At 29.5% G+C, this 21,547-nt stretch overlaps 1 protein-coding gene across 1 annotated transcript; it reads left to right on the top strand.

Annotated features, from left to right (window-relative positions):
* The first annotated feature begins 5,896 nt into the window (after positions 1–5,896).
* On the top strand, positions 5,897–21,153 carry LOC106649153 (segmentation protein paired). The gene is made up of 6 exons (XM_023462571.1): positions 5,897–5,965; positions 12,451–12,589; positions 15,701–15,987; positions 18,596–18,925; positions 19,007–19,093; positions 20,537–21,153. Exons 1-6 carry the CDS (start codon positions 5,905–5,907, stop codon positions 21,151–21,153), a joined length of 1,521 nt encoding a protein of 506 aa, XP_023318339.1. The 5' UTR covers positions 5,897–5,904.
* Positions 21,154–21,547: the final 394 nt, after the last annotated feature.

Below are 21,547 nucleotides of genomic sequence, written 5' to 3'. Positions count from 1 at the left end.
AATACGAATATAATAACTAATTGAAAAACTTACTTTTGTTAGTCAACGTGAAATGATTTCTTGAAACTCGAGTAGTTTTCACTAAGGCTTGTATAACTTGCCTATGCTATTTTAATTTAGAGTCGACTAAGATTATTTAGATTCGAATTTTAAGTATGTTCTATGAACTCTTGGTCAATTGTCATAAAACATATACATGAAAGCTTTGCTTTTTTCAATTGCATAATCGTTATAAATAGCGAATTAAAGTATGCAAGATATATATACTTTTAAATATTTATTTAAAAGAGGTAAATAATGTAACTTTTTGTTTATATACATGATAGTTATTTGTAATCTATAAAGAGATTTGTGAAAAAATTAATTAAAGTAATTGAAAAATTCAATTATGGAAAATAGATTCATTTAAAAAGTAAAAATAAAATTAGGAATTTTAAAAATCAAATCTACGCATAAGATTATATTAATAAAAACATCTGTTATTTAGAAATAATTCTCTGTTCATTCAAATGTCCAATAATTAGTAAAAAAAAAACCATGAGAAACATTGATGTTTTATTATTTTCAGCGATTTCTTTTAACGGTTTCATGTATCTTTTTCGTTACTCAAGGAATTTTTGTATCTCTTAGTATAGATTCGGTATCTTATTATAAAAATAATTTAGAAAGTATTAGATGACAAAGAAGGATACTTGCCAGGAATATTTTATGACAGAAGTCTGAATCGAAATTTATTAAACTTTGAATCTTATGTTCATCTCTATAATAGTTAATTCTCAATGTGTTCCAACCCTTTGGCAGTTTCTTTCCAGACATTTTAGACAATTTCTGTAATGAAATCAATGTATTAACAAGTTTTTTTAAATTCACTCAGGGGGGGGAGATACAATTTTTTCTAACATTAAAAAAAGGTATAAATTAGGAAAAACGCCAATTTCAGGTCCTAGTGATAAGGAGACTTGAGGTCTTAAAGGGGGTTTAAAATAAGAAGAAAAATTTAATTCAATTTTTGGAAAGGATTTTTCTTTCTTTCAGTAGAATTTTTTTAAATTAGAAAACATTTATTTTTTATTGAGATGCAGACATTTCTGTGAGATTTTATGCATACTTTGTATGTTAAATTTTTTCTTCTTTTTCGTTTTTAAAAATGCACCTCGCTTCTCGTAACTTTCAGAGCGAATTGTTAAAGCTACAGCACCAGGGTCACGTACACTTCTTCAGAACATGAATGGGATTATGGACAAGACCTCAGGCGAGGTGATTGAACCTATAGGTTATTCTTAATCAGTAGATTTATGATGGAGATAACGTGAAAAATATAAAATTAAAAACAATTTGCTTAAGTGTTTGTGCAGTGTAAACTACGGGTCCGATCAACTCGCCTGAGGTCTTGCCCATAAATATTCATGTTCTGAAGAAGCGTATGAAACCCTCGAGCTGTAATTTAAACGCTTGGCTCTGAAAGTTACGAGAACTAAAGTGCATTTTCGGAAATACGTAAAACGCCAAAAAAAGGAATGGAAGAAAAAATTTAAAACGCAAAGTATTTGAAAAAGGCTCACAGAAATAGTTGTATCCCAGTAAAAATTAAACATTAGAAAGTTTCAAGCAATGCTGTAGAAAGGCGAGAAAGTAACTTACTAAAAGATAAAATAAAATTTTTTTCGATTCCAGGTCTCGTTTGAATCCTTAAAAGTTTCCAATAAAAATTAAGAGCAAAATTACATGAGAAATAACTACCTAATTTTTCTACCTAATGTGAGATACATATTTTTAGGATATACTTACTTATATATTTTTGTCCAATTTTTTTTGCTGTTAGTTCAATTAAAAGATTCTTTTATTATTTTTCCGATGCAATGAAAGAAGCTTTTCGTTGTATTTGTTTGTACTGAAGTATAAAACAACTCAGATTTTTGTGGCCTTATCATTTCACTTTATTGATTGATTAAGAAAAGTTATGGTTTTTCATAATAAGTATTAAATATTTTACAATTATTGAAAATAACGATAGTGAACCATTAGCTTCTTAAAAGAATTATACGTTACTGATCAAAATTGAATAAAAATTGGAAAAGTTTATTAAACTTTAGTAAATTTTTCAAACTCTACTACATTTTTGTAAATTTTTTAGCTTTCAATACACACAATATTTTTTCTTATTCTTGTACAAATATATTATCGATACATATTAATGTTGTAATCATCGCGTAATGAAAATTGTTACTCTAGCGTAAAGATAAAACTAGCCTCAAGCTCATTCATTTATTGTAATACTTTTTATAAAGAATTCTCAAATCTCACGTGTAGATAACTGTAGCAAACAGTTACGAGTTTCTCTTAATTTACGCTTTATTCTCATTCGTATATACACTGCCCTACAATCCATGCCTAAATAAAAAGTGAGTAAACTTCAAAGTGTCATATCTCAATCAATGAATGTCGGATCAGGATTTTAAAAATACCATTCGGAAGGTCTTTACAAGCACTTCATAACTACATAAAGTATGATAAGATTCAATTATTTATTTACAAATTGTTTTCAACAAACAAAGAATCTAAAAAATCAGTTTTTCTCGTCGTTGCTATTTCACTCGCAATTTGAGTAGAAGGTCTTGTATAAACATTCGAAGCCCATCAATTCGGAGGTTTTGATAAGACCTTCAAATTTGTTTAATTTAAATTGTCCTACGTGCATTTTTCACAAAAATACGGTGGTTTAACTGTAGAGAAATAATTCATATCATTTTTCAATTTTTTTTTCATTCATACGAGCACGGCTTTGTAAATAAGATGGGAAAAAATCTTATGTGCAAAAAATGTTTGTTTTTGTACATAGAATATGAAGTAATATTTATGGATTCGATTTTTAGAATAATCATGGTTTTGACTCATCAAAATCTTAGAATTTCAAAAAATATCAGGGTCCAGTAAACGCCCGTATTTTCGTGAAAAATGCACGTAGGACAATTTAAGTTAAACAGATTTGAAGGACTTATCAAAACCTACAAATTGATGGGCTTCGAATGTTTCTACAAGATTTTCTACTCATATTGCGAGTGAAATAGCAATGACGAGAAAAACTGATTTTTTCGATTCTTTATTTGTTGAAAACAATTGGTGAATAGATAATTGAACCTTATCATACTTCATATAGTTGTGAATAGCTTGTAAAGACCTTCCGAATGGTATTTTTAAAATCCTGATCTGATCTTTAATGACTGAGATATGACACTTTGAAGTTAACTCACTTTTTACTTAGGTATGGCAAAAGTGATTTTAGGGCAGTGTAATATGATCGACAATATACGCTTCTCGAATTTACTATCTATGATGCAGCTGTCTTTATCATTATTGTATAATCCAAATTTAACCGAAATTATACTTTTCAGTGATATTCAATCGATGAAAATGCTTGATAAATTAGTTTTTTTAATAAGGTTTTTTAAGTTCTTGGTAAATTTTCATAAATTTTTGAATTTCTCATAATATCAAAGTATATAGTATCGAGTTAAATGAATGAATGTCTATGAGGGGTTTTAACTGGTTTTTCAAATAAAATTGTATGTTTTATAATTCATATTCTTTATTATTGGGAAAAAGATTTATTAATGAATATATACATTATTGTTATCATTATTATTATTAAATAAGTCAGTGATATGGATCTTACAGACTTCGTTTTCAAAATGAACATATTTTTATTTGTGCAATTCAATAGTTTTATACATCTGTTCATTAATAACGATATTATAAATATTGAAAGAGTATTTTGAGATTTAAATAACATAAACGTAAATATCGTAAGAAAAGGTTACTAAAATATACTTCAAATTCTTTCTATACCAAATTTGATATACTAAATCCTACCGAAAAATCACTGCTCGTGAGTTTTGATTCAGATAACAGGCTTGAATTTTGCAAAACAAATCAAATAATTCAACAATTATTTCTTCAGTGTAAGTTTATGAAGAGACTCAAATTTTCACTTAAGTAATTTTGTAATTGAATATTTTTACACTCTTATATTGTTAAAAGAATGAGTATCGATCAAACGAAAGTAAATATAATTTATAATTTAAAATCGATTAGATTGGACCAATGTACGTTGTATTTTAAATTAAATAAATCATTTTTCGAGGCATTCACTGTCATTCACTAGCTCCTGACCTGATAAAAAGCAACAACACATAAAAAAATTGGGGCATTATTATGTAGCCACTAAATTATCAATACATGATGATTTTTAAATCAAAATATGACTGCAGCCTTCAAAAAGCTCTATGTATAGAAAAACAAAATCTTTCATTCAAATTTAATCATTGAATTTTTTACATGAACATAATCTTTATGTATCTATCCTATTTGTATTTAACATACAATCGATATAAAATAATTAGTTTTTAAAATAAATAGAGAACACTACGTGGATGCATTTGAAATCCATTTACTTTAGAGTCTTCTTTCTTCATTGTTCGGTATATATTATTCGAAAATCAAAGTTACCAGTATGATTAATGCATGTGCGAGGATTTGAATACTATAAATCGTTACTTATTCAAACAGTTATAAAATATTCAATAAAATTGGTTTTACACAAATTTAACCATTACCATAAAAAATGTACTTCAATTTGATTATACATTTAGTTGTAACTTTTTTGTCAAAATAATTCATAATTTTACGGAACTAAATGTTAAAATTTTTACGTGTTTTCACTTATTCTTTATCATTTGCGTCAAGGATTAGTAAAGTTTTTTCTAATTTTTAAATCTATCTAGATTGCAAAAAAGATTTGAATGAAAATATGAAAAATTTTGCTTTGATGGCATATTATTATTTTTTAAATGAACATTGTACATCTTTTATTAATACTAATGATTACAGAAGATTATGAGTGGTTTAAAAATAAATCTATCTATGTGGTAATGAAAATTCAATAAAAATATATATTTTTAATCTATTGAAAACTAAAGTTGTATAATATTTTAAATTCATTTTAACTTAGAATTCGTATTGAAAGTAATTTAAGAAAATTTAAAATTTAGTACATTAGCATGTTGATGTGTTAAAAGAGTAACTAAGAAAGAAAGAGATGGAGACAAAACGACCGATATGGGAGCAACATCATGAAGCAATGGGTAGGGGAATGAAAAAGCGAGATTTGTAGGCGTGCCCATACCACCAGCGTGGAGCTTGTTGCTATTAGGCCCCTATTGGTTAAATGTTATATTCTTTGACGGGTCTCGTACCTGAGACCGCCACGAGGATCAAAAGTACCGCCAGTTTGAGACGCACGATTTCCAAAGGGCATGAAAAGTGGGGATGACAATTGCCTTCGTTCAGCCCTCATGAACTGCTACTCATAATAGCCTTGCTACCAGGCTACATAAAGTAAAAAGTAGGGATACATCTATTCTTTTCAGAACTAATTCTTTTTTCCCTATTTTTCTCAAGACGCTTTTAGGTACATTCATCTCTTTTTCTTTAACTGGCAGGTAAATAGTGAATTTTGGTCTCTCATCTTCACATTAGCTCATAGAGTGCTAGAAGAACTATCAGCGGCTCTTTTTGAGGTATACAAGTAGGCGCGGTCAAATTTTTGAACTGTCTAAAAGTTAAGCGTGGAAAGACTTTTCGTTCAGTAAAGATCAGGAAGTCAGTGCCGGGGGAGTAAAAAAGCGTGTCAAATTCGAAGGACAAACTAAGTCACAAATGATAAAGTTTTAAACTCAACGAAACCTTGATAATTTCAGTGAGTGATATCGATGAAGAACTAGTTTATTTATTATTAAAAAACGCAAATTATGACTTCGTTTGAAAAAAATGTTCACTCTACTAATGAATATTTATACTAAGTGGTGATGAAAATATTCAAATTATCTCAACTGTATATACTTGGCTATGACAATTACTTCAGATTTTTCAATGATGCGTTCTTGCATATCTACTTACACTCTCCAAGGTAATAATTTTTCATACTCATTTCTATAATAACAAGTCATAATTTTAGATAAAAAATATATGTAACGTTTACATTTTTGTGTTACCATTTTAATTCGACAAAATTTTACGAGGATCTCTCTTATTAATTAAGATGATATGTGATGAAAATCAGATTTAAATGGTTTTTTTAACCGAAGTTTCTTAAATTGTGTAAATTTACGTAAATTTTTGTAAATGTGTGTAAATGAAAAATAATGCTTCTTTTCATGATCACAACAAGGAAAAATGTAACAATAATTATAGATCTAATGAATATCATCAACAGGATTTTACGACTAATTTTTACATTTTTAAGAACTGTATCTTATAAATGGTTATTTCATATTAAAAACGCTTAATTTCTATATGTACGCGTGCATTGAAGATATCTTTGTTTTACTGATAAAAGTTTGATAACTACACTTAATGTGGATTACGTATCTAATACAATTGATTCCTTGAAAATGAATAGTGACCTGTTTGAATGTTGAGATTATGTTCATGGATAATTCTGAATTTAGATGAATATTATTTGTCACTTCATATTCTATATTTAATAAATACATTATTGAAATAAAATTAAAATCGAAGTATTTTAAAGGAATGAAAAATTTTGCATTCAAGCAATATATATCAATACAAGAAATATCTCTTCAATTTTATACAATTTTTTACATTTTTATACTTCACAAAAAATCAAAAAAATTGAAAAAAGTTTTAGATAACTGAACCTTTTTTAGATAAATTTTAAATATATATAATAAAAAACATTTCAAGCGGAGATAAAACAGTAGAATGGAGTAGCTTTTATTTTGGGCCTAGGTTTACAAGACTCTATGACCAAGCGCAATACTTTTAATATTGTACAATAATACGGATGTCAGAGAAAAAAACGGTTTAGATTTTATGGAAAGTTTTTGCAAAAGTAGATTAAAAAGGAATATCGGTTTTAAAAGCACTATGAAAAGGACCAATATTATAAGATACATATTTATAAATATATTTATGGATCTCGTTATTCTCTTATAACATATTTCTTTTCTTGATTTTTGACTCCTTTTGAATGTTTCATTTTATATTCATAAATATGTAGACTTCTATTAGACTTTTTTTAATCCTTGTAATCCTTCATCGTGTAATAATCATTAATTGAAAAACATTTATTGACATTATTATTTGATATCCTTTAAGATTGCTCTTTGAACTTTTGAAGGTGAAGTTATGTTCAAATATCCTTCTTCCAAATGATTATTTCTATTATTTTTATAAAAAAATTCAATGAAAATTCACTTTTCTGTGTTCGGAAAAAAATATATTCCACAAACAACATCAACCCAAGTTACTTGGGTGGCGTAAAGGAGCTCGCGGTCAGCTGCACTTCGTTTTTAGCTGAAAGTCCGACAAACTAAGAGAGGACACACATTTTCACACGCAAATCTAGATATTTATTGATAATTTAATCTTGTTTACAAACATTTAAACCATGTTTATCTACGAGACCTGCTTTAAAAATTCATTTTTGAGCCCATTACAGAGCTTTCTCGTGGATTAAACAATTGATTTCTTTCGATTTTTTAAAATTCAATAAAGCTATAATCGAATTTTTGAAGGTTTATTGCTATGTCAACAATTGAATGATTTTACAATGCTACTGAACTGTATAATATAATTTACTTACTTCAGAAATACCCTCTAGCACATGGAAAAAATTTCGATAATAAGCTCTATTTATTAGGGCTTTTTACGTTTTTCTGTGCGAATTTTGATTAAAAAAAACTTTAACGCGTTCATCTTAAAACAACATGTTTCAAAATCGGTAGTGAAAAATCTCGGAAAATATTGAGGATATTAAGTTATAAATTTTACAAGAGCTTCAAACTAATATTTCTACATAAAGACGTTGCAGTTTTTGATCTGATTATCATTATAATTTTAATAAACGATCTCCCATGAGGGACTTTTGTTACTTTATTACTTTTGGAGTCGACAAAGATTACTGATATTCAAAAAATCAATTCTTTGCATATTTAAGATGTCCAAACTTTACGATTTTGTAAAATAAAATTTATTAAAAATTTTTTTGGAGTACTTCAAGGCATGTACTATATGTGCGAAAAGTTCTGAAATTCGCAAATTATTAGATTTGTCATTACTTGCTCAAATTTTCAAACTTTTAGCATTTTCCAAAACCCTTTAAATTACCTTAAATCAAGGATAAAAATTTATAATTTTACTTTTCATTTTCATGAAACTAACCCTTATGTTTAAATGTCATTATTTTAATTAATATTTTTGTTGGATTTAATAAACTTTTCATAATTTTCATGATTTATAATTCAATTCATCGATTCAAATTTTTTTTTATTGTAATCAATGAACAGAAATGATTTAAAAAGTTATTGTTTAGGTAAATTATATATTCGAGCACTTTTGTTTATATTCTCAAGAAAAATACGTGAACACAAAATGAAGAATTATTAAATTTTTAAATTATGAAAAACATTTTCATTTTGCGGTCAATTATTACATACATTTTCCTTATTTCATACAAATGAAAGTGCATAATGAGTACTATATGTATCTATTTGATTCTTTGCTAAAAACTAAAATGCTTTTTAACAATAAATAATTTACCCTGTACAAAAAATCACTAGATTTTCATGTGAAAATTCCATTTTGACTTGACTCGGAAATCTAGTTCGATGAAAATCAAGCATCTTATATAAAGAATATTTATTTGTCATGAAATTCTGAAAGCACTGATTTATTTTTTAAAATGTAGATCACTATTATTCAATCTTTCCTGACATTAATTTTAAAATCGAATAATATTTCTAGTGAAATCCACAGCTGGTTTTCCATATGGAAATCTAGCGATAATTTTTAAATAGGACAGTCAATCTGAAAACTATCGATTTCAAAATGATTAAATAATTCAATCGTAGCATTTCAATATTGAAAGGGTCATTGAGTAGACTTACGTGATTATTGTTAAAACTATAACCCTTGAACTTTCAACTGTCCTGGTTTTTAGGAACTTTATCACCCATGCAGTGAACTAGTGAAAATTGTATCAAAATTAACTTCAGATCACGTATGAAATCAAATAATCTGTCGTGATCTGGTGCTCGAATTGCCGAAAAATTTTATTGAAAATGGTTATAAATAATTTTTAGCGAAAAATATGTAAAAAACACGAACAATAAACATTTTTCGCTAAAATTTATACTCTCGCGGTTCATACCCATTTATTTAGCATTTACGGCAAGTTGACTTTAGATAAGCATTATTACTATATTAAGATTCGTGACAATTATCATGACTATAGAACTTGATAGATTTTAAGGGTCAAGTGTGATAAAAGCAATGCAGATATTGTATGAAATTTTTAGAAAGGGTTTAAAGAATTGATACAAATAATTTCCGGTAATAAGTTTAAGCTATCAACGACCCAGTGACCACATTTTTGTGCTGACTTTAAGCTTTTTTTTATGTTATTGAACTCATCAAAGTTTCATAAACACATATTGAGGTAGAATTTTAAGCCCTTTCAGAAAATGGACTCAAAATCAATCACATTTTTAACGTGTAATTAAATATTTCTGTTTATATGCCACAAATTAACGAGAAATATTTTTAAAATAATTGATTTTTTTCCTGCAAGAAACTTTGCAATATCTGCAATTTTTCTGAATCCATCGTTGTACATATTGGCTTAAGTTGCAATGGGTACTTTTTATTCATGCAATTTCAAACAAAATCGAGGATTACACGCCAAAACCTTTCAAAATGATGTGTTTCCATTTGTCATTCCATGAAAATTTTCTAAAAACAAAAATGTGTTGAAATTATTAAGAAAAAACTATAAAATTTGTTGAGAACTTTTTGAGAAAAAACTTTGAGAATGTTTCTTGATCAATTCTAAGACTTTTTTTCTATAATATTTTTCTCTAAACTCAATTTTATTCGGGTAAAAGCCAAAAGAAGAATTGTTAAAGCAGAACTTTTTTTTTCACTCATAATAACAAATCAGAATATTATTTCTTTTATCTGCATCATAAATAAGACCTTAATTTTTTTCAGTTTTTTTTATAGAGCTTCAGATCTTTCTCGTTTTAGATCTGGAAATCCATCCCATATTTATAATGAAACTAGGGTTTTTGAGATGAGATTGAAATACGAAAGTTATTAAAAATTGAAAGAATTTTATCTGTAAAATTTCAAGACTCTTTTACTTCGTGCATTTTTATCTTAATAAAAATAGTACTTTTTTACTTAGTTTTTTATTATTTTTTAATTTCGTATTTTTCACTACAAGGCTCAACAAAAAAAAGTAGCTCAATCGATAGAGTTTTGAATGAAATTAAATTCATTACCAATTCAAGTTCAACTTACAAGAGCATCAAAATCCATTTTTGTAATTATAAATTATTTTAAATATACATATTTTAATAAATAGCTAAAAGAAAATATTATATTCCATTATAATATTATATTCCATATTATATTCCAATATTATATTCCAATATAAATCCATTGCTCTTGAACTTTTTTGAATAATACATTATAAACTCCATGCATAAATTGATCTGGTTATCAGTAGTTCGAGTTTTAATGATTCCATGTAATAATGGATCGTAGCAACGCAGAAAATTCAATTAAAACGACTCAAAAACCTAATTATTCCGAATGATATGATTTTTTAAATATTGGTTTTTTATTCAAATCTAAATGTTTATATACTAAAATATTATTTTCAATGTTTTACTTCTACACCATCAAACACATTTACTTAGATTAAAGAAGGTAGATACTTACAAATATAAGTTCAAAGCTTTATCCTAAATTGCCACCGACTTTTTAGTTCTGTTACCACAGAGGTCGACGATGCAAGCGCCAGAAATTTTAAAATAAATTTAAAAAAGCCCTTAGCCGTACTGAGATTTGAACTCGAGTTTTTCAGAATACTGGGCAAGTGTGCTAGCCTCACAGCCAAATGATTATTATTAAACTATAGCGACCTAAGCTGCTTATTTGAATTGTTTTTGGCCCTGATTGTATACAATAGCATACCACTCGAGAGATAATATGCGTAAATAATATAGTAAGGTAAAATATCAAAAATAATAGTAAATTACTGCTGTTTGCTATGAAAAATAATATTTTCAGCGTACGCATAAGGCTGAATAAACACATGCGCTGGGGCTCTCTTTTTTTCATATCAGAGTTAGGTAAATTGTTTTAACATTAATTTTTTTTGTTTATTACAGTGACTATTTCAAGTGGCTAGTAATCAGGTAAAAAATATCCCAAAAAATATAGTATTAGCCACAGATTCTTCGTATTATAGGAAAATTTATTGTATTTTAATTTGCAGTGAAATTTGTTTATGTAACATTTAACTCATTTTTAATTTCGAAAACCATAAGTTCAAGAAGGGTTCATTAGACAAAATAGTCTTGAAAACAAGTCTAGGATATATTCATGAAATTATTAAAAGCACTTGAAATGGTGCATGAAATTTGCTTAGAATTAATTAAGTCAACTGAACCCATACATTTTCAATCAACATTGCGAGTATTGAGAAATGATCATTTTTTCATTATTAAGCCCTATAATACCCTATTGTCTATACTTATTAATTATACATAAATAACTATATGATTGAATTTTTATTGTAAATTAGCGGATTTTTGAATTGTGATGTAGTTTTTTATTGTTGATAAGGCATTAGACAGTAAAAACTTGTGAATTTGTTATCAATTGCTTAAAAGGTAGTGATCCCTTATAAAAATAATTTGTAAGCGAGAAATCAATATTATAATGTTATTATTATTATAATATGCATAAAATCAAAAATAATATTTTTAATTCGCTTAAAGGCCGATCAGATCAAACCTACTATTGGGCACTTGTTTTTTATCTGTTTCCCTCAAAAAGGGGTCTCTGTGTTAGTTTGATCCCATGAGCCTTAGGGCCCTTTTTTAGAAAAATCTTTATGATTATTTATTTCGAGATAGAAGCACTTGAACGAAAAAACACGCTAAAAAAAGTTTTAAAATTATACAAAAAAATCGGCTTGAATTTTTTCAGAATTTTGGGGACCATCCATCACTTAATTCAAGAGGCCTAAATTGAACGTTTTTTTAAATACATTCTAAGACTTCTTGGAAGGGTTGGTAGATGATTCCGAAAATTCCGGAAAAATTCGGAAAGTTTTTTGAAAAATTTCTGCTATTAAATTGCGGAAAAGATGCATTTTTGATTGAGTAAGTGCAGGAAAACGTAAAAAAAATTAAGTCAGTTCTCTTATCTACTATATTATTTATTGGATTAATATGCTTGATTATACTAAAGTAATTTAATCATTAGATATTATGAATGTGCTTAATTACTGAAAAATAATTAAGTTTAAGAATTCTGTATTGGTTGTAATTTACTTTGAAAATCTTAATTTAAATTTAGATTTGAATTCAATACCTGGACAAGGCCGAGTCAATCAATTGGGAGGTATTTTTATTAATGGTCGGCCACTTCCCAACCACATACGATTGAAGATTGTAGAAATGGCAGCTCAAGGTGTTCGTCCATGCGTTATATCAAGGTAATAATATTTTATTTAAAAGGAATCAAATACAAATTATTATTCATTAAATGTACGTGGTATTAGAGTTACAGTTTAATTTTTTCGTTATACTACTTAGCAATTTTAAACACTAATTACAAATGCACTGTATCAATGTGGAAACAACATGTAATTTGGTGCTTTTCCAGCTTCTCAGCATCGTAAAAATAACTCACAGTTTGCTTGGAGAGCATATAGGTTTGCTAAAAATACCACCAAATTCTGTAGTAAGTGTTCGAAAGTATGTAAACCACTAAATATGAAACCGTTCGAACGAAAATCCTAGCTGCTACTTTAGTGAAATGTCCGCTTAAAATGCATTAAATCTTTATAGCCGTTATTTAATATTGCTGTTTTTTTTTAGGTTTGTTCATTTGAAACATATTTAACACACTTTATTACAGATTCATAGTAATTGTATTGCTTCAAAGTGCAGAAAACCACCTTTAATTTGGTTACTTTAAAAACATTTCAAGTTATATAGAACTGGAGATACAGCTATATGACGATTCACGAAAAATTCAAGTATTATATCTGTGAACCGTTGATGAACTAAATTTGATTTATGGATTTTTCATGAAACTTCATATAGATGTATCTCTGGTTCTATGTGACTTAAAATGATTTTGAAATAACCAAATTAATGGTAATTTTCAGCAATTCGAAAACTGTACAATTATGAATATGGATTAAAGTAATTTTATTATGTTTAAAATTAACAAAACTACTAAAAACAACAACTTTTCCTTTTTTCTCGATTTTTTCGTGAAACGTTTCTTCGCTACATCTTCAAACCTGTTGGTCATAAAATTTTCTTAGCATAACAAAATCAAAGGTTATTTTGTACTCTTCAAAGCTAAATAATTTATTATGGAGGAGAAATATTTTTTTAAGGGCATTTTTAGACGCAGGACTTGATATAAATAAAGCGACAATTTTAAATCAAAATTCATGAAAAAAAAAAGATTTTTTCACTATTTTTTCGAGTGGAATTATTCCTCACCATCTTAACTTTCTTTATATATGCAAGCATTATCTAATTGATCACTTTTTCTCAATTCTGTTACTAGAATCACTTGATTTTAACTCTACTGACAAGCTTTTTATACTATGTATTGAAATACGATCGCCAATCTTTTTTTTAGCGCAACCCAGGAACAACGACGTGGACGTAAAAGGTTTCTTTTCCCTTTGGGGTGTTTTTTTTTTCGAATGAGTACCCCTTGCTCTCACTTTGGAGTTTTTTTTTAGTGAGTTCCCCTTGCCTCTCACTCACAACAAATGTTCGAAATGCTGTCCATTCATTTTAGCAGTAGCGAATTCTATTGTAAAAGGATTGTACAGCATTTAAAATAATTTTTCGTGGGATTTCCTCCACCTGTTGAACGATTCTCCGTCTTAACTTTTTAAGACTTTTGGGATTCGTTTTATAAACTTGATCGTATAAGTAACCCTACGAAAAAAGTCTAGAGGCGTTAAGTCCTGGGATCTTGTGGACCATTGTATTGTTCCTCGTCTATCTATCCATATATCGAAAAATGCTTCACATTACGTCCATAACGAGCCGGGGTACCATTTGGTTGGAAACAGGTAAAATTGTAATCTTGGCCTTTTACAGCTTTTATTGCTAGAATGATGTCATCTTGCAACATTTGCTCATAATACTGAACATTCAAATTCCCTTCGATGAAGAATGGTATTATGATTCGATCACTTACGATTCCCGCCCACATTCAATTTTTGTGGATATTGTGTGCGCCCTACTCTCATCCAATGAAGGTGAGTATCCAACCAATAACGACAATTTTGTCCATTGACATTTCCATTTAATTGGAATGTGTTCCAGAAATGCACGTTCAAAAGAATGGTAACGTTATTGAGCGATCTTTTCATGTTTCCCCAATCTCTCATCATTAGCAAGCTAATTCTTTCTTTTTCCGTCAAACGAGACATTTTAAAATTTCAAGGTTTTAGAAAAAAGGTACTAAAATTTTTGTAAGCAACAGATAAGAATATGACATTTATAAGGACAAAATTACACAAGTCTCTTGTCTCGAGAAGTCAGTCGATATCACATGAAGCAGAAGGAGATGGATCCTTTTTTTTTTTTATAAAAACGTTAAGGTGATGCCGAAGCCCCGATTTTGACTGACCGAGCATTAAAAATATAAATTTAAATAGCTATTTTACTATACTGATTTTCGAAAAACAGCTCTGTGCAGCCCTCCGTATTGTTGCTGTGAACAACTGCACCCAACTTCAGCCACTTTCATAGAGTGGTTTTTCCGGAAAACAGGATCGAAATTTTCGACTACTGTTTGCAGGATAAAAATTGATTGGTTAAACGTATCCATGAACTACAGTAATTATTTTATCAAAATCTAACATACACCGTCGCAAAGTACTCTTTTCAACGAGTAATCAAAAAAAAAAAAAAAAAAAGAAAAAAGAACACTCTAAGATCATTTTTGCGCCTTGTAGGTAATTTTGAAGGTACTGTTTGTGTATGTAAAATGCCCAAAAATCGAGTCAATTTTGTCTAAACGAGGGTATGAAAATAGGTGATAGCAAGTATAAAAAAACTGAAAAAATTCAGACGTATTCTTTGACATATTCTAAAACTTGTACATTTTGCAATTTTTGGGTTAAGACGTCCTGTTATGAGTTAAAAAATCACAAAGATTTTTTAATGAACTAGAAAATGATTTTTAAAATGGGCCCTAAGGCTTATTGGATCAAACTAAGCATAGGGGGCTTCATTATTAGGTGCCAGGAAACCAGAAAAAAATTTTCAGGATATTTAGTGACCCGCATCTCATGTGGTTTCCTTGTCAGTCTAATACACAAAAATATAGATCCCACGTTCACTGACGTGATCTAGTTTAATTGTTCTAACATATTTATTTTCATATTAATCAGGTATACGATTTTATCGTGAAAAAGAATAAGAAATTAGATACATGTAATTGAAATCGTCTTTCAAAAAATAATTTCGGCACCTTATCATTTAAAATAGCAAAACTTTTGCACTCCTATTTCATAAATTTCTATGATTCAATAAAAGATTTTATTATATAACAATGATTTCAGAAAACTTCGAGTATCTCATGGGTGTGTTTCAAAAATTTTAAACCGATATCAAGAAACTGGGAGCATAAGGCCTGGAATAATCGGTGGCAGTAAACCAAGAATAGCTGCACCAGAAGTTGAATCAAAGATTGAAAATTATAAAAGACAAAATCCAAGTATATTTTCATGGGAGGTTCGAGATAGATTAATTAAAGAGGGAATTTGTGACAGAACAAACGTCCCAAGTGTTTCAGCTATTTCTCGGCTCATAAGAGATCAAGATTCTAACTTTCATGATCACAATGAAAGTAAGTGCGATAAAATTAGAAAAAACATATGATTATATCAAATATTTTATACTATTTTTAATATCAGTAATTCAAAAAACACTACTGTGTATCAGATTTAAGTGATTGAGTTTTTCCATATAGTTTTTGTGGCTAACTAAAAATCCTCAAAATCTCCTTCAAGGATTTATATTCTTCTTAGTAAAAAAATTGTTAGAATTATACAAAAATGCTAATGGAAGTGAAAACTGGTGGATTGGAAAGATTCTGTTGGTTTTTTTCCAGAAACCTTACTAACATGTCCGAAATTACCCTAAATAGAGCCTAAGTAGAGCAAAATTAACATAAATAGATTATCTAGACTAGGGCTGAGTGAATACTCGAAAAAACTCGACTCGTCGAGTTCGAGTTGTTTTCTCGAGTTCGAGTTGAGTACTCGATTTTTTGAGTACTCGAGTTTTTTTGTGTACTCGCGTTTTTTCGAGTACTCGAGTTTTTTTGGGTACTTAAATTTTTTCGAATAATCGAGTTTTTCGAGTACTCGCAATATATTTAAGTTTTCAGTAAATAACTGATAAATTAAGAGTCTCTAGACCACCTCTTTTTGTGTGTACATGCTTATAAGTTTGATATTCGCAGTGGATTGGATTGGAAGAAGAAAATAAGTTAATAGTACCGCACTTCATCACATTTATAAGCACGTATACACAAAAGGAGGAGTCTAGAGACGGTTAATTCCTCATTTATTTACTCAAAACTTAAATATATTGGGAGTACTCAAAAAACTCAATTACTCGAAAAAATTGGAGTACCCGAAAAAACTCGAGTACTCGAAAAAAACTCGAATACTCGAATGTTTCCGACTCGACTCGCACTCGACTCGCCGAATTCGAGTCGAGTAAAACTCGAAAACTCGGGTACTCGTACAGCCCTAATCTAGACGATTTGATAATCTCAAATAAAGTTATACCTTTTTTCGTCTTAGAGTTTTAGTACAAAATCATTTTTGAAACCCCAGTGTCGTATTATTCTGTTTCTTGGCTACGACTGCCACTGTATGCAAGAATAATAATCAATAAGCCATTCTATGTTTTTAATAGTAAAAACCACTTTTTCGTTTGATTTTTACATTTATTATCATTTTTGGGCTATTTAGCTTCTGGAACACTCTACAGAGCTCTGATCCACTTTCCTATGGTAGCGCCTACACTTACTCATGTATTGACAAAGTTCTTGCGATCTGGACACTATTAATCAATCGATTTTCTTGAAATATTTCTGATCAAAGAGGGAACTTGAATAGAAATACAATTAAATAATCGTTTTTTTATTTTATCTTTCATCTTTGGAGTTTAAGTTGAAAGATAAAATAGGAGAACCGTTATCGACAGAAGAATCAGATAGAATACTAAAACACAATGAAATGCTAATGAATAGAACAAAAATGATTGAAGCAGAGCTAAATGCAGAGCGATCACGGAGTGTAGAGCGCCACCGTAAGTAGTGGCCGGCATCAGCAGCGCAGCTCACTGCAGTCGTGGGATCAGTAAGGTTCCGAGCGTAAGCAGGGGTACACGTCCAAGCCATAGTACCCGTCTCCGAATTGTTCTCCCCTCTTTTCACTCACAATAAAGTTATTTTTTTATTTAATTTGCCTCCGTGGTATTTTTTTTGCCCTGATCCAAGCAAGTCGAACTCGGGACTCTGCCTATGCTAGCCAATGCACTATTGTTATTATTATCGTATTTCTTATTTTCAGCCTACACGCCCGTTTGAGGCTGATTACACACTGTACACGGCGCCCTCACACCAACTTAACATGTCGATAATTCCATTGTGAATTTCTTTTCTATCAACAATAACTAATACACAAGAGCACCTACTTCACTACTTTCACGTTTTTCCCGCGAGTTAGGTTGCGAATATTTGTATTCTGATTTTCCCCTTTTTTAAGTTCTCACTGTCTTTTTAGCTCTAAAAATCTTATAGTTAATACTAGCTCTGCTTCAACGCTGTTAACGAAGAACAACACGATTCTATACATTTTTTTATGTAAAAGGGCCAGTTTTCGTTAATAACGTTGACTTATTCAATCATTTTGACGAAGGCTATGGCGGTACGGAAATACGTACAACAATTTTGCACCACATTGCGTTTTTGAATTCAAATACTGCTTCTTATTTTAAGTATGTCAATTGAATTCCATGCTTAATTGAAGTACGTAAAGACCGACGTGTCAGCAGTCTTGGTATCTCACTACAAAAATGGACTCATCAAAATATTTTCAATTATGCTAATTTATTTGAAAAATAAGGTAGTTTAAGTCGAGGCAACGTTAGCAAAAATTATGATAAGTTAAAAAGTATTTACGAGAGACTAAATAGAAAAATTCATTTACATTAAAATGAAAACATTGATAAATGTAAAATACAAATTCCTTTGAAATACCTGATTGATGTTTTCAAAATAATTATACCATATGAAGTAATTCTATAAAATTTTTTTAAGCGAAATGGGTACTTTAATTGGCAATAGATCTCAACTTATCAACTGCGATTGTTAAAACAGAACTTTTAAACTAGTGAACGCTTTTTTTTTAAATTTGAGTAAACTAACTTATTTGTTTTAGGAAAAGTAAGTTCAGGTTCTGATTGCGAAAGTGAGCCTGGAATACAACTGAAAAGAAAACAACGTAGAAGTAGAACGACATTTACAGCTTCACAGCTTGACGAGCTCGAACGTGCTTTTGAACGAACTCAGTACCCAGATATTTATACACGTGAAGAACTAGCTCAAAGAACTAAATTAACCGAAGCTCGTATTCAAGTTTGGTTTAGCAATAGAAGGGCTCGATTACGTAAGCAGTCTTCATCTAACAGTTTTGGAGGCTCAGTATCTTATCCAACTGCTGCAGTCGCAGCTGCAACAACGTTTTCCATTCACCCTCCTTCACTTACAGGTACGATGCTGTCCTCGCATAAAAGTTCAACATATGATAACAATAATAATGGTTTCAACCTAAAATAACTTTTTATTCCAGTAAATAACGCATCTGGACCAACTGCAGAAATTCATAATTTCAATACCTATTCATTATCAAAATCCCCTGTGCACTCTACAATGCAAGGTAATAAAGGCGATTTTTAGTAACACTTAAGGCATGTAGTGCATGGTGACTCTCGGAAAATTGATAATTCGATTTATTGCTATGTTATTTATTCGACTGTAGTGAGCGTTTACTGCACAAATATGAGCAGCACTGGCAGAAAAATCGAGTAAAATTGTAGAAATGACTTGTTAACTAATGTAAACTATTTGCGATATCAAATCCTTTTTAGCTATCGGAAGATAGGCATTGTCTAACAAACCCCAGTGATATCTGATGAGTTTTTCCCTTATCCGAAAAAGATAAGCTTTAATATCGCACAGTCATGGCGATTACAAAATTACCTTACAGCTATACAAAAGAATGACTTTTTTAGATAGCGATTCCGCTTAACTTTGTAAGTACATCATAAGAAATTCAGACAGTCTCTGCAACACGAAATTAGAGACTAAGTAAGCTCTCAGATCATAACGTATGCTACTTGCAGGTCTAACGTTATAATACTCGTTAATATGAAGTTGTAACTACGTAAAGCATTAAACTTCAAAAAAATAATTTTTAATTTTAAGTAACATTAGTATATTGTTCTTACATTATAAAAAAACGGCATATATAATTGGGTCAAACATCAGTTAAGGGTGCGGTAAACGTTCGCAAGTCTTGATGATATCATAGCTGAGAATCATTTTGATTAAAATCAACTATATAAAAAAGAACTTATTTAAAAGTATGAGCAATTAAATTTCTTAAATAAGTTTTTAGCTGTTTTTCTTGGTTTTTATACTTGGAAAATAAAAAAAAATGTTCACTCATTCAAAACTATCGATTGATTGATAGACGTAAAAAAAATAAAGTAAAGGTTATTTTGAACGACCATTTTTAAAAGTCCAATACAAAATAATTAGGACCCAGATTATACGGAAAGTAGCCACAATTTGGCGACAACTGCAATTTTAAAATCATAAAACGTTTCGTAATTCAGGATCAAGATAGTTCTCACTGCGTTTCGGCAACATAGGAAATGTTCCAAATGACAAACTAACGTTACAGCGACGGTTCCGCCGCTTTCGCATAACGACTTACAAGGACTTGGCAAAGTTTCAGCTACTTTTCTTTATTTTCGTGAAAAATTACTTCAATCGACACGATGTTGTTACATAAATCATGGGATATTTTTTTTAATGAATAGTTTGATCGAGAGTTAACTTAAATCCTAGGGTTTGGCGTTCAAAGTTCGTCACCTTACCGCGTGAACCATGAAATTATTGGTAAATGACTATACCAACATTACTCGTATATGCAGTAAAATTTTTGTATACAACTTTTTTTAATGATTATGTATAACTAACAGATCTCAAGTAAAATACTTGTACGTTAAAACTATTGAAAAACTAAAATAAATTAGAAATATATGACATAAAAGACAAAAAAATTTTAATGCGCAAAATTTTTATCATTTTACAGGAATGTATATAGTTCAGAATGGACCAATGAATCACTGTGTCACACCTCATCTTAAATGCGATTCTTCAAATCAAAAAACGTCAACATCTAATGTTCATTCATCTTCCAGCTTGCAAACTCCAAGTTCATCCACTTTGTGTACTCCGGTCCACAATTTGATTTTAAGCCCAGGATCGGTTGCTTCACCTTCATTGAGCCAACAGTCAAATTTTCCACATAATTTACCACCTACACCCAATTCCCTAGTCACCGTTTTAGGTCCTAATTCAAGTAGTTCTAATTCAACAACAGATCAATTAACAAACTCCGAAGTTATAACAAACTCTGCATCTCCAATACCGCATCAGTATCCGCAATATCAACAACAATTTTCAACTAGTCAAGCGTGGAATCCATTATCTGTCAATTCAGAATATATAACAAGACTCAACTCCCCAAATACATCTCAATCGTTATCAATGTCTACCGTGCCTAATGAAATTCACCAAGCTGCCGTTGCAGCAGCCCATTTACATTCCACCCATCAACATAATCCATTCTCAAATCATCATTATTCTCAAAATTTTCCCCAACCAAGACCTTCCATGCATCAGTCTTTTTACAATTGGTATAGCTAACAAATGTTTTTAAACAAATTTTTATACAAAAAGTTTAAATTTAAAAATTACGTATCATATGTATTTCAAGCTGGCAAATTTTAATTATTGATATGTCGAAACCATTTTTGTTATTTGAGGTGCCCCATGATTTCCTGGTAATATTGGTACAATTAGATAGATAGTAAAAATGAAAAATAATTTTTTTTGCTCTAATACCTGCTTTAAAAATTAAAATCCAAAAACTGAAAACTATTCAAGAAAGAGAGAGTATGGTTTGAAGGGATACACTTATGTTAAATTATATTAATTAAAAAAAATGAAAATGAAATGTTAATATTAAAATATTTTATTTTTGATAAAAAATTACATCTTTTTCACTCTTACCTAAAATGCGCCACTTTGCCGCTAGTTT

This window comes from Trichogramma pretiosum, unplaced genomic scaffold (assembly GCF_000599845.2).
Source record: "Trichogramma pretiosum strain Unisexual culture from Peru unplaced genomic scaffold, Tpre_2.0 scaffold128, whole genome shotgun sequence".
NCBI lineage: Eukaryota > Metazoa > Arthropoda > Insecta > Hymenoptera > Trichogrammatidae > Trichogramma > Trichogramma pretiosum.
Note: the sequence above shows the minus strand (reverse complement) of the source record. Positions and strands in the feature narration are given on the sequence as shown.